This window comes from Bombus vancouverensis, chromosome 2, assembly GCF_051014615.1.
Source record: "Bombus vancouverensis nearcticus chromosome 2, iyBomVanc1_principal, whole genome shotgun sequence".
NCBI lineage: Eukaryota > Metazoa > Arthropoda > Insecta > Hymenoptera > Apidae > Bombus > Bombus vancouverensis.
Genome location: NC_134912.1, coordinates 5,465,317 through 5,481,045, shown reverse-complemented (window position 1 = coordinate 5,481,045; position 15,729 = coordinate 5,465,317). Strand labels below are relative to the sequence as shown.

Sequence of the window (15,729 nt, the reverse complement as noted above, 5' to 3'; positions counted from 1 at the left end):
CCTCATTCAATAATTAACGAAATGGAGGAATTTTAAGCTTTTAACAGTAGAACGAAAGTTCAATATTTTCAAAAATTCTCATTTAGTGTTAATACAATTTTAATTAAATTTCCTTTCTCATTCGTATGTCGAGTATGTCTTATTCGTGTACATTCGTCTCTCACATAATTTTAATCAAATGTTATAAACTTTTTACGAATTATCAAAGAATAGATTTTATTCAAATGTAAAGAAATATAGAGAAATTTTTAATTTTATTCCTTCTTTCAAGACTCATGTACGCCTCGTACATTTGTAGTAACGTAATGGCAGCAGTTACTTTTTAATGATAGAAAATTATAGGATCGTGTGGAAAATAAAGCTTCGCAACGATCGACAACAAATCGGTGTAAAATATTTTGGCGGAATTGACGTTATTCAAGCAAAGAAACAGGATGATTATTTAATACCGTTTTATAAGTATTACGACACGCGTGTAGGCACGCATAACTTGCAGACAGGGTAATTTTTTCTTTTCTGTCAGAAAAATCACCGAAGAAAGTGTGGGAGGCTTCCTTGTTTCCGTTACCACGATTCCACACATTTATGCGATGTAAATTATAACAGATGCTGATACAAGTCTATTTCTCGACGATCAGGCAAGCATGAATGGACTTTCCGCCGGGAGAACAACAGATTCGGGTCTCGAAATTTCTTATGTAATTGCGAAGAAAGTGTCTCATTACTGAAAATGAATTTCAACTTCTCGTTCTTACAATTCGATTTTTATTTTATACGTCGCTAACAACTTTGATAAAATGCTTCCCAGAATTTTTTAATTTCCCATGCTATACGTAACCGAGTGAACCTAACTTTAATAGCAGCTTGTATTCTGTATTTAAAATATATTGTTAGATTGCAGGTATTTATGAAAATTCATATTTGTACGAATATAATTTAAAAAATGGAATTTCAACAAATAATTGCTTTTTCTATTAAATATTATAAAGAATTCTATACTTTGGATATTTCATATATTTTTGCATATTATGTGTATTTCATGCGTTCTTCGATCTCAAAGTTTTCCAGAAATCCATAAAAAGCCGAACTCTATATAAGACAAATCCAGCCAACTGGTAATTCTGCGCTGAAGATGCGTTTGACGCGTTCCAATACGAGACATTCTCAGTCGAGGATATTGAATTCTCTCTCGTCCAAGCTTTCGACACGTGTACGTCCCGATCGAGAAACGTCGCTATGCAATTAGTCTGTTGTACGTTGTAAGTCTGACAGGGTGTCGAAGCAAAAAGCCAGGAAAACTAGCAAAAAAAAAGAAGCTGCAGAACTGCGTGACTTTCGTAACCGACGTGGTTCTCGGTCAGTGAACGTAACGGTGTTGAAGGTGTGTACACACGATCAAGCACGTTCACGCTGACAGTGTCCTTTCATACTGCAAGTAGCGATGCGCGCTGAAACATTTGGAATCGTATCAAACATTTATACGTGACATGGAGTTTCATGAACATGATTCGATATTTGAAACTTTCGAAGGTCTTGGCAAATCTTGAATCTTGAATCTTGAGTCCTGACTTTTGAACGTTTAAAGTTTTTCGGAGTTTTTAAAGGATTTTGGCTCCTTAAAATTTCGTTAAGTATCGAAAGTCTCGAAAAACTTCGTAGGTTTCAAAGTCACAAGAATTTGATGGGTAGATGTCAAGGCTTTGAATCTCAGGACTTTCAACATTTTCAAAATTTTGAAGATACATCAGTGATGTTGAAGAATTCCATTTCGAGATCGAAACCTTATACGTTCAAAACGTACACAAACTCAAGATTCAATACTCAGGAATCTTAAATATCGAAAGTGGCTCGAGTTCTTATAATATTGAAAAACTTGGAATACCATTTCGGAATTGGAATTTGAACAAAATTGGAATAATCAACTGTAAGATTCTCTTGTCTAACTCAATTAAGAGAACAGGCAAGGTAACGATGCGAAGAATTTCTTTAATGATTCGCATTATCATATGTGATTCATAGATTCGAGAAAAGAAGGAAAAAAGTGATACGCAATCGTGATTTATTCGAACAATTATCGATCAGTGGATGAAAATCAATTGGAGAGATCGAGCATCTGTAGTCGATTGGTGACATCGATCGAAATAAGAATTTGTAACTGCTGTTGACATACGTCGTAAAGATTATTACATTATGCAACTAAATTCTATGATTTTCTCGTACCTTGTAACGAATGGAGTTTTAGATGTGAGAGGAAACTCGTTTTAACTGATGGTTAAGTAATGAATTTTATGTGTATCGTTGACTTCTGGCTATTGGTGAAATTTAATAGTAGATTCGATAGAGATTGATGAATAGAAATTTTGTTATCGATAATGTTTTCGTCTTTAAGCTTTCCAGGAAATGAATTTTAATTAGTGCTTTAGTAGGTATTTTAGTATAGCTATTTTTATATTAATAGTTACCTAGAAAGCTTATTTTTACTAAATGCTGTTTCATAAAGTAGTTCATAACTACTTGTCTTGCAATGTTCTTAGTAGCTACTTAACTGAGCGTTAACCATTAATTTTTATACTACGGTAGCAGACACGAAATATTAAAACGTTATACGTAACTTATTAAGATAATTCTGCGAGAGACTGCCAGCATTTCTCGGAGATAATAGATCATAGCATTGTTCCTTGCATTGATCATAGCATTGTTCAATATTGTTTAAATACCTTTGCTAAGCAAACAGGAATGAGAGCTTAGCTCACTTGTTATTTTCCGAGATTTTCCAATGATTCCAGATTAATGCAATAGAACTCCATTTACATAAGTTTTATTTATTCGAATGAAATTTTAATTAGTGCCAGATTAAGTGAACTTTCGATTGTTGAGTCTATTTATCTAAACGTGAACTTATCATATGAATGGAAGATAATAGATGGTAGGGGAGAATGAACGTACTTCTATTGTATGAACTCTAGTTATATAAACTATTTGTCCTCCGACAAGTTCATATAAAACGAGTTTTAGTGTACATCGTATTTTGCCTTCGTAATTGTCATAAAAATTAAACATTCATAGTTTCTTGTAATCTAACTTTTACCATATATTAAGAAGAATATAGGTATAGAACGTTCCTCTGCCAAAATAAGTGGCCTTCAACATACGACGCGAAAATAGGAAAATGCTAAGCGCTTCTTCCATGTATTTACGGGAATTAGCCCGCGTTTTAAATCGGGACGCAGGCTATTTCAATGGAAACTAAATCGTCTGAAATGTCATGAAACGTACATATGTAAACCTGGAAAGGTAGTCGGTCTAATTATTCGTCTCAGCAGGAGAGCCGGATAATAACAATTGCGTGGAATGCTGGGAAAACTATTACATAACTAACGATAAGTCGGAAATTAACTGCCGCTTAATTTAAAACAGAATAAGAAATAATATTTACAGGCATGATCAAGTAGATAACAATTAATCGTTTTACAATGAAAAACGTATCTCAAAAATTCAACAACATTTTATCTATTATCGCAAATCTTATTACAAAAATAATCGGCTAATCAATAGTCATCGCCTGTGAATATTATCGAACAATTTCTCACAATAGCTATTGCACTTTACGATACTCAGCCACTTTCTATCGCATTCGCAACCACCGGTCGCTCTACTATAAACTCCAATCCCATCTCCAAAGATTACCGTAACACATTGCAACGCAACTCGCGTAATACCAACGACAAAAAGACCAACAAACGATTGCAAATTCCCCGCAACATCGAACTCCTCGATCTCGTTCACTTCGCTTCATCGATCATCCGTTGAAAGAAAACCAAGCCAGATGGTAAAATCTCTTTCTCGAGAAGACGCATAGAGGAACAATAAGAACCGCGCAATGTTTTTGTTTCACGTGTATCTACATCTACAGAGCAATAATTACGGTTCACAACGGTAGGAGAGGAACGTTGGGTGCCGGAATGCCGAGCGAGAATGAGCGAGAATGAGGAGCGTAGGAAGAGGAAACGCGACGTGAAAAGCATATTATGGCACCGTTGTAGGAGTTGTAGGACACAGGGCCAAAGGACTTTTCACGATTATAAAACATGACTCGGTACTTTTATTGAGAAATCGTTCGCTCTATCGCTACGATTTAGAAAATAAGTAAGAAAAGAACTTCTTAAGCTTGAAGGTGTATTATCGCGAATTATGAGCCAAACAAAAATTTCAATGTATGGTCTATCTATTATCATTATCATGAATTTTTATGCAACTTAATATCTTTGCAAATATAATGAAAAAAATCCAAGCTCAATAAAAAATTGTTCCACCTAACAGGTATTACAAAAAGCGTTGCACTTTGGATATTTTATATATTTTTTCATATTATGTGGACTCTGTGAAATTTTGCATTTTCAAATTTCCTACAAGTGTATAAAAATGCGCGGTCCAATAACACGTGATGAACAGTTTCATTTATTTAATTATTTATTAAAATCATAAGAAGAAAGCTTTTTATTTTATTGGTTCATAGTGATATATGAAAAGCATCATGGTAACTGAAGCATACAGGAAAAAACTTGTCTTTAATTGCAAGATACAGACCAGATAAGAGATTCTTCTCAGCTCATAAAAAGACCATCGTCGTTAGTTCAAGCAGTAGCATTTAAAACACTTTAGTGGAAACTACTTCGCTATCGTATTTTAACGTAATATCGGCTAACATCTAAACAAATAGTTAAAGTTCATTGTTATGTGGCGATTCGTATTTACATAAGCAAAGTGAATATTTTTTACAATAATGTATATTGAAAATTATTTAATTAGTTAACACAAATGATATCATCTCTAAAGCATTCCGTGAATAATACCATGTTGCGAAATACCTTAGATATTTTACATCAGAAATTTTCATTTAATTAATTTTATACTAGAAATTGCCCATAGAGAAGGATTAAGAACAGAACGCGAGGAAAATAGGAGGATCGACGCATCGATCGCGATTGCGCGTCTACGTGACTCGATTTCCGCGTCGTAGAAGCGTCCTATAGTCGTAGAAGCGTCCTATAGTCGTCGAAACGCCGTAAATTGTTTAATCGAGGATAATTGAATAGAAAGTCGAAGGTAGTTCAAAGAGCTTGAAGAGTTTAAACAAGTGAAGAGGTCTGAAACGACACGATCGTGAAGAGATTTTTAATTCGGACAAATTGACAAAGACGAAAACGGATTCCAACATAGCTCAAAGAAAAAGGAACAGAGATTCTACGTTGATGAAACATTTTTGGCTTCTCACAGTGGATTTAAACGCTACTTTCTTTTTCTTCTTAAATACTTTCTTCCGCGACAACAATTTAAAAATCCACATATTACGTCCAATCAAACGAAAGTACCAACGAACCCATATCTCTCGTGTTGCTAAGAGTACACAAATTATTACAGCATAGACTCGATTATCCAGTTTGATGAGCCTAGAACTATAGCCTTGACAAAGCTTTGCAGCGAATGGTAAAATAGGTACTGCAATTTTTGCATTTATTCATATCGATGATTGCGAATTCGTCTAGCGTCCTCAAAACTCGATACGCGAGTATCGCGATGCGCGAAATGAATCCAATTTCTGTTGAAATTGAACAATCTCGACATGGGTGTCACGGTAGGCTAGCTCGTATTTTAACGTGCGTTTTCGTAACGTATTTTCGTTTATGATTGAAAATTACTTATCGATGTAAAACTCGTTTCAATAATGGATTTAAATCTTTTATTGCGCTACGATTCTGCGGAAGAAAATATATAAAATGTATATATGAATTAATTATATGCTTTAGTTATACTTTTAATAGGAATTTTCTTTTAATCTCCAATACTTAAGTTTCTTTAACAGTTTTAACAGTATAACTACGTCCCATAATATAATAAGAATATAACTGTATCCCAACATAATTTTCAATATTTGTTTCTAACAATTTTAGTATTTTTTCAATTCTGTGCGTTCAACGTTTTATATAAGACGAATATTCAAAATGGACAGATAATCTCGCACAAAAGAGAAGAAGCTAGAAAGTTGGATGATTAGTAGACTGTCACCTTTGTTACAACGAAATTTCTCTTTTTTATAGCGAATTTTTATCGAAGAGTAGGGCTGGGAACAAGGTATCAAAGTAGAAAGTCTAACGTTTCCTTCTTCCTTCACCCTTTGAGCGAACGAAAGTGCAACTTTGTTCGGTTGATTGTAAAATTAGCTGTTTCACTATTCCAATCAATACTTGAAAGGCTTACATTTCTCTATTTAACTCACAGATAATTAAAATGTCATTCATTTAAATTCCCGATGGCAACGGATATTTCCATTACTGAAACTTTTGCTTACTTCACGCAACGATAGATTTATTTATCAATTCTTCGTTTCTTGTAGATGCTAACTAAAGAATATAAAATTACATATGAAATTTTTCATTGATGATGAGATTGATAAAAAATAATAAAGATTAGATGCAAAAGAAAATTACTAAGAATACTGAAATAAAGAGCATTATATCTTTTTAAATTTACCATCTCAGGTTTGGTAAAAAATCAATAAACGTTCCAGATGAGCTGTAACTGTCCATTAACGCCTTCAACCGGGCCGACTTTAGCATCAACATGCGGTGGTTCGTCCTTCATGTTGTTCATGGGCCTTCTAGAAGTATTCCTTCGTAGCCAATGCGACCTCGAGGATCCATGCAACAGGCCGCTACCACCCCCTACTGTTAACTCCAGGTAAAATAAAACAAATTATAAAAAGAGCCTCGAAATTTTGAAGCTTAACTATCGCGAATTATGAGCACGAGTTATAAAAAAGATTTTAATATACAAAAAAAGAGAAAACATTTTTAGTTGTTTAATCCTTTATTATAACAGCTTAACCAACAATTCCACAGAAAAGACTGATAAAAGCCGTCATAAATAATAGAACGTTTTTCAAAGAGCAATAAGAAAGGTGGTACCTAATGGAGGAGATAATGAACTTATAATTTGTTAAAAATGATCCTTAACTCTTATAACGAGATTGCGTATTTTTAAGCAAATTCATATTTTGGAGAATACAATTTAGAAACTAGAACATCGATAGAAGATCGTTTTACCTATTAAGTATTACAAAAAGCATTATACTTTGGATACTTTACTAGTTTGAATTTTATCATATTATCGGCGTTCTGTATAATTTTATCTTTTCTTGTCGCAATACACAATACGCTAGTATAAGGCTTCTAACAATATTAAAGTTCTCCAAACAATGCCTTTGACTAATACACACATATATCCTATCAAATCCAATTCGTGGAAGCGTGAAAACATATTTCAACGTACTCTGATCACTGTAACCCACATTTGGAATAAAACTCGTTTGAATGTAAGATTTTCTGGAAGCATTCCAGCATCGATATCGCAAGGGAAGGTATATGTACATACTAGAAATACAGTAGGAAAAGTTTCGAAACATATATGCGCGTATTCCTTACGAAAATAAATTTAAACTGTTCCTGAAAATAAGATCATCGATTATGTCTATATGTATGTATATGGTCCAAGTTGCAAGTTTCGAACTCTAGAGATTAAACTCTCTAACCGGGTCACGGTCGAGTGAAATGACAAATTGGTCACGCCTTCAAATGGAGTTGATTCGATAACCCAGAAACTCGTTTCGTTTATCGAAATCAAAAAGAAAGGAAATCGAATATCGATTAAAAACTCACAAACACGTATCCAGATATTTTTTCACAGTTATTCCTATGAATACTAAATTAGCATTTTAAAATAACAGAACAGTGACACTTTTGTTGTGAAATTTGATTTTAGAAAGGCTCGATACAAAACCGATCATAATATCCGATTGTCCATTTTTATTTTATTTTATTTACCACTCGATATTCTGTATCTCGTTAGCGAAAACCCAAAAGGATTCGTATTTCATTTTCCATGCTCCGTTTAACTGAAATCCTTCTGTCAATTTTAAAGCGATATCTGTTTTACGTGTGCGCTTATTCGACTCGATTATATTCGTCTTTTCTACGTGCATATTTTTAGAAAATTATATTACCCAATTAAATCTATAAAATTGGTATCATCGTAGAAAATCTTTCAAAACATATGACACGGTATGACAATTTTTATTTTAACAACATATTCAAAATGAAGGAACTGTCATAACGTTTAATCAATCGAATAAATCTTCATATAGATTTCATGTAGCCTTAGTTATATTTACGTCCACGTCTAATTCTGAGCTTTTAAAACATCGGGAGAAATTCTGGAATGCTTATTGAAGTCTCTTTACTACATTGTCCAATTGTTCTTAAGTGAAACGTCTAAAAGATTTCTCGAGAAAGATAAATATTCGCTTCGAAGAAACTTACGATTGAAATTTCGCTTGGGACGTGAATGACCCAGGTTGCCTACGAAGGGTTAATAAAAATATGAAATTCTGTAAAAATCCACACTCCACTAACACTAACCTCGGTAATATGGAACAAAAATAACGTTAGGAAAAAGATTTATCTTCGACCAAGACCACCTGTGGCCTTCATTCCGCTCTTTTTTCCTGCTATCTTCTGCTATATTTTTTCGGTTTTCCTTATATGCTTCATAAATTCTTCCTCTTCCCTGTACCGCGTCGTTTCATTAAACACTCAACCGAGCATCAGAGCGAATCGAAAGAGATTCCGGAAGAATCTCGACAAACGACGAGGGAATAAAATTGTTCGAACAGGAAGCAGAATGTCTGGTGATGGTCAAACGACAACGAAGAAGGCCTTCTTAATCGTTACAGACACGGTTCACGTGATATCGTACGGAAACTATAGTCCGTTGTCTGTGTCCTTCTCGGAAGTGAACATCCATGCATACGTATCCATGAAATTGTAACGTGTATGTATTCATGAAATTGTAGCGTGTATGTAACCATGCGTAATGGCCCGGTACCATTGTTCCAATGATTCTCTCACGTTGCATCACACCTGCTCCATGAATCTGCGCTTACAGTTCTGCCGGATGCTCACTGAGGCAACCAGATTCGGTAGTTAGATCCTTCGTGCGGTTTCAAACAGCCGCGAATCCGTGCTCTGAGTTATATATAATTTGATGAAATTGAAGGCGCGTCACTAAGAACCGTTCGCGGTTAAACGCGAAAGGCAGAATGTGCGACAGATTCTGTGAACCATTCAAATGTAATCAGAATGGAAGTAGATAGAAACGTGACGAAGAAATGCTCGTAAAGCTGAAACTCTAACGAGTTGGAACTCTTCAGTGATATTATTGATCGAATCTAGAAATCGTGTTTTGCAAGGGACGCGAGAACTTTCGGAAAGAAAATCGCTCGTTGTAGTAAAGTAATCTTGGAATTTTATAATTTTGGAATCGTTAAAAGAAACGTTTGTTGCCGGAATGGATGGAAATAAAGCAATCTACCGTTGATATCTGTATTGTTATTAATCAACGTTGAAAATCAATGTGATTTCCATACGATACAGCAACTTTCAGTAGAATTACTTGAAGCGAGTAACTTTCATTGAATTTTTGGAAATTACTAAAAAGAACTGTTCACTATTAAACTTTATCGAAATAAAGCAAATTGCTGTTAATATCTGTGTTATTCTTAACTGATGTTTAAGGTCAACCCATTTTTCAAGAGGTGAAATCTTCCAAAGAAAATCACGATCGAACCATCGAGTGGTTCAAAGAAGTTTTCTATGCCAGAATCGATTAAAGGCAGGCAAATTGCTGTTAATGTCCTTAACCCCTTCCCGTACTTTAGCGAGTCAGACTCGCGATGAAAATTTTGGCCCAAACATGAATATCGCGAGTCTGACTCGCGACCAGATACTTGAGCCAAACGTAAACATAACAAGCCGAGCTCGCAGACTGTTTTTTTGCCCATTACGATCGTGACTGAATGTTAGTTCCTGTTTACGAGCATCAGCCTGATCTGTTTCGTCGAACTGAATGGCACGGGGAGGGGTTAATAAAAATTAGCTGTAATACATGTTCATAAGGAAATTCGATAGTAGGAGGTACGATAACTGTAGGATTAAGGTCAACAAGCGAAAGTATACTCGAATCTACAATACCACAGTTGAAAATCACCTGAAGAATAGCTAACGATATTTATACGCGTTTCTCATTTTTAATTATACATCTTGTTTCTTCTCTCATTTTTCATTTCTCTACAAGAAAATCTAAAAAATCTAAAGAATAATTTCATAACTTCCACGGTAATATATAAATTAATCTACAAATAGCGCAAGTACTTTTATAATTAAAGCCAGAACCTTTATTCTTAAAAAATTACTTATGTATAACGTAATTTCTAGCAGATACTAATAACTACTTATTGCAGGAAGTAACCGGAAGCCATCGTTAAGTCGAAGAGCAAGAGGATTATGAATAATAAATAAGTAATATAATGCAACTTCTGGGTCAATTATATCATCAGTCAGAGAGAAATTTCATAATTTCAAATTAAATATTCTTATTACGCGTACTCGGTTCTCCAAGTGTCTGCCACTGTTCGCCCAGTCCATTGCTTCGCTACGCAATACAACGCAGATTTACGCTATTACATACGTTCAGAATACGGAACACAAAATTCAGAATACAATAATAGCAAAGGGTGAACCGTTATTAACCGATTTCCCGTGAGATATATGTTCATCGGTTCATATACATTTAATGAGCTCGTTTTCGCGTTTCTCATGCGTGTCATGAATTACATAACACATTTCTTCTGCGTAATTTGACACAAGATGACACGGGACGACGCAACGCTCTCCTTTCTTCTTAACATATTTCACGCTTGTCGCGTATGGATATAAATAATTTTTTCCATGTTACGATGTAGCTACTTGTGCTAGTCATGTAACAGTGTTATCTCATATACAATTCTTGTATAATATTTGGATTTAAAATTAAACGAATTTCTTTCCAAACTGTTATTCCCGTAAAAATAATAATTAAAATGTACAGCCACAGCTAATCGAACTGTCATCGCTACAATATATTGTACATTTGCTATAATTTACTACGTATTTGGCAAAATATTTTTATGCGCATCCCGTTCACATACATAAAATATATTTTTATATTTCATAAATGTCAGGTAGCAGAGTGGTTTCTGTAAATTCTTGAAATATCGCATAAAGCAATAATATTTTATAACACAATTAGGAACGTTTCGCAAGCATTGCAGGCAGCATCATCTAGCATACATCTATCACTAATATTATATTAATTAACAGATGTAATACTAGCGAAACTTTGACATATTTGTATCATTCTTTATACGCATTATTATTATATTATCTATATATCAAAATTTTACAATTTCTAATTGATCCTTCGAATCCATATAGGTGTCATATACTCATGGTTAAAGCAGATACGTGATAAAAGCCGAGACGTATGTAGCGAACGTATTAAACTACTGCCAAAGGCCCTTAATTGGAAGCTGTGGAAACCGTATCGCGATAATCGACGGTGATTAATAATAATATCGATGGAAACGATTGCACAGATGATAATAGTGACGAAACACAATTACTGGAAACAGATATTGCAGAACGGAGCGAGTTATTGAGAATATCCCGTTGCTTCATTTTAATCCATTTCCGTTGCCGCGATGTTAGAAGGCAGCATGATTGACTGAAATTAATAATGAACGCAGGCTAACTGTCTTCCTACGGAAGGTTTCTGTTGTGCAAGAAAATGGAATTGGCATTAAAAAACGAGTAATGGCTGGTGAATTTTATTTTCTGACTGGTGGTTGGAAAGAATGAAAAGGATGGTTTAAAAATTGCGTGAGTGAGAGGTAGCGAGTAAAAAACGACGTTTCATATATGTGGATACGTTGATAACGAGTTAAAAGTCTTCTCGATCGATTCGCATTGCTTGTAGGTATCGATAAATAATAAAAATATCGTGCCGGTAATAGTAATAATAGAAATGTGGAAGTACAGATAGCAAATTGAGATTACAATAATCTTGACGTAATTCTAGAAATAAAATTTCAATTTCTCTTAGTCACTTTTGTTAGAGAAAACTTTTTAAAATATATTAGTTCTATATTATAGAAGTTACGAAGAAAATGTATCACGTTATATTTACTTTATACCATGAAATACGATATTAAAGAATAGAAGAAGAAGAAGGATGTAATATGGTGTAAAAACAAATAGCAGAAAAAATATGTAAAAATAAGAAGAAGAGAACATGTAGAAGTAAAACCTAATTTATATAATAACTACGATTTGAATGATAATATAACAATAGTGTAATAAAATTTCGTGCATTTATTAGAAAAACAATTAAATATTACGAACCCGACGTGCTCTGATTTCTGTATTTAAAGCTTTTCAAGTTTCTTATTACATCTTTCCTTGAAACAATGATAATGTATACATGTGTATGTATTCATGCAGCAAGCTCATTTTAAAAAGCTACAAACCATTGACAACAGGCGAAAGAAAAATTTGTAAAGAATTTACAAGTATACGTAGTCAATAATCTGTTCCGCGTAGAAAAACTGGTTTTCTTGCACTTTAAATAACTAGACTTGAGTATTATTTCATTTCCTAGGGCATTCAAACTCAAAACGTAGGAACTGTGTGAAAATAAGTTAAAACGAATATTACGCAGTAAAATCAGGATTTTCTATGCTACTTTAGAGATTATTCAAATTTCATAATAAATAGATAGTTGGAAAAAGTTCGTCCTTCGGATTTCGCTTGGACATAATTTGAGAACCCTCTATTTTTATTGTTGTTAAAAATGTTTGGACTTAATTAATCAACATACAAATACTATAATAAATACAATGATACACAGGTATGTACTTTTCGCAGCGAGTAGATATACCTAAACATGAAATACAAGATCATTCAAAGAAACATAGCATGAAATTTTATGCCCATTCTTCGAAATCATTCAGGTTGTACCATCCTCCGCTTCTAAATGTTCTCTTAACAATATACTGGACACTTGACAAAAATCGCAAATGAAAGACACGTCGACTATTCAGGCCCATATTTTCAATGCATAAACTTGTCGTCCCTCAGCGAACCAAGTGTACATTTCACAGAATGTACACAGCTGCATGCACCTCATGGCATTCAAAATACCATTACCACTTGGTACGAACGTCCCCAACGAACTCCTAAGAAATCCACCTTTCGCTCTGCTCGACCGCTATAGGACTTTCGTGCCTTTAACCCAGTTTCTAATTCTTATGAAGCCGTAACCGCTTCTTCGAACGAGGTGAAGATGCATCGGTTTTTACCATTAAAAGGGTATGACGAATAACAAAATAATCTGTCACTTAGAAATAAGTGAAATCGTAACCTTGTTCGGGATAGTCTGCATTTCATAAGAAGTATGTAGAGCAAACGCGTGGGACTACAGTTGATCTGCGTGAAACTTGACTTTGAAGAACAGATTACGCAATACGATCTATTTGCGTTTAAGCAGTTTCCGATCGCTGTTGTATGACATAATATTATATGAAAATATGTAGCGGTATTGTGCAGTAATTATCAGCGACGTTAATAAAAGTTGATTATGATTGGGAATAATGAAATAATATTTTTAATACCAGCAACGATTATTGCGGATCGAAAACAATTTTCGCCATCGATTAATTTAATTTTCGAATACCATGTAGAAACTATTAAAGGTGTCAAAAATAAACTTTTTATAAAACGAATAAATAAAGATGAGAAAAGCTGTTATCCGTACCGTTAGCCAGTTGTAAAGCGGTTTGAAGTCGATAGAAATACAATTGTAATTGTAAAAAATAAATTCTTAAATTTTCTTCTAAATCAAAAGTTATTTAACTAGATAATAATAAATGATAATATTGATAATAAACAAAAGAAAAATACATAGTAAATCGATCATACGCTCCGTTCTTTATTGCATAGAGTATTCTTTATTCTTTAATTTCAAAAATTTTCAATCACCGATAAGTACGGAAATTTATATATATGTGTAGATGACGTTTATTTGTGTTAATTTCAGGTACGATTTCGTAGTAATTGGAGGTGGCAGTGCAGGTGCAACAGTTGCGTCGCGATTATCAGAGGAACCACGATTTTCGGTGTTATTGTTAGAAGCCGGTCTGGATGAGCCCACTGGGACGCAGATACCTTCGTTCTTTTTTAATTTTATTGGGACTAACATCGATTGGCAGTATAATACCGAAAGTGAAGACACTGCGTGTCTAAATAAAGATGATCGCAAGTGTTACTGGCCCAGGGGTAAGGTATGTATCCTCTAAAATCAGAACAATCTTTAATATAATCTCTTTATAATTTCGCATTTGATGGTGGTGACGAATATGGAACACAGCTTCGATTCTAAATTTACGTGTATATTTTACGTAATTTGTATTCATACAAAACAAAGTTCATTTACAATTAGTTAGTATTATATATAGCTCTATTTAGAATTGTCTTATATTCGGAATAATATTGTCCATAAATATCAGACCGATCAAAAACTTAATATTCTCGTTATATTTTCCAAGTTATTACTTAAGAACCTTTCTCTGGTGTCAATTCTTTGCCTTTTGTTATAACTGGAGTTCTGCTAAAATTAAACAGGAACAAGGAATATAATATTATGTATGTACCCGCCTCGCTCTAATTCCATATGTATCTGTAACGAATGGCTGACATTTCACAATATCTACATATATGAGCTTTTAGAATGCAGCTAGAAGGAAATATTTCTATCGTTCTACAATTTAAAATTTACGATAATATGCATGAAATAATTTCTTTTGATTGTTATTTGTAGAAGAAAGAAAAATTTTTTAATTTTTAACTATCTACTCGCAACATTTAACTATAATGTATAACGCGTCATTTGTTAAGTTATTATTATCATCTTATCACGTCACTATATTCCATTTTCAATTTCTGCTCTTATTTAGTCATCCGTGTACCTCAATAATCCTCATTTCATTGTCGCTATCATAACATGTACGAATAATGGAGGACAATAAACGAATGGGTAATTAAAATGTTATTCAGGTGCTGGGAGGAACCAGCGTTATGAATGGCATGATGTATATGAGGGGCTCGCGAAAGGATTACGACGACTGGGCGAGGCTTGGAAACATAGGATGGTCTTATCAAGATGTCCTTCCATATTTCATCAGGAGCGAGGATAATCTCCAAGCAAACAGTATGGATTACGGTTATCACGGTGTCGGTGGACCACTCACGGTCACGCAGTTCCCTTATCACCCGCCTTTGAGTTATTCTATCCTCGAAGCTGGAAATGAACTTGGTAAGTTTGTTCTTAAGCTGTTATTTGGTGTGACGAAACTACGAAACAAATTATCGCTTAGTTACTTGATTAATATCATACGTAGTTGACCTTAGCAATCACAGTTGATATAAAAAGTAAAACTACATTTACCTAAAATAAAACTATACATTTTTTTCTTTTAGCTTTAGTTTCTACATTAACTATGATTATTAATTAAGATCGGCTATGTGTTAGATGAATTAACATAAGATTGTATAACTAAAAATGTATTAGGACAGCTTAATTAAAGCAATGTAATAATTAGCACTTGTGTAATATCTGATTGATAATGGCTCTCTTCGCTATCACATACAACAATTACGTTCTAATGATAGGTTTATCTAACGACGGTTTTTTGTTATTTCTTTCCTTTTCTTTTTTTTCATAACGATACTGAACTTTCGTAAT

General features: G+C 33.9%; 1 protein-coding gene across 3 annotated transcripts in view; it reads left to right on the top strand.

Moving 5' to 3' along the window:
• Positions 1-15,729, top strand: part of LOC117161573 (glucose dehydrogenase [FAD, quinone]) — a 34,380-nt gene that overhangs the window by 6,871 nt on the left and 11,780 nt on the right. The window contains exons 1-4 of one of the 3 annotated variants that reach the window (XM_033343209.2): positions 4,647-4,764; positions 6,569-6,738; positions 14,026-14,269; positions 15,042-15,300. In XM_033343209.2, coding sequence (XP_033199100.1) covers positions 6,569-6,738; positions 14,026-14,269; positions 15,042-15,300 — 673 coding nt within the window. In that variant the 5' untranslated portion in view covers positions 4,647-4,764. Of the gene's footprint in view, positions 1-4,646; positions 4,765-5,069; positions 5,497-6,568; positions 6,739-14,025; positions 14,270-15,041; positions 15,301-15,729 lie in introns of those variants that run through there. The other 2 variants (XM_076625765.1, XM_033343207.2) reach the window with 2 other exon arrangements.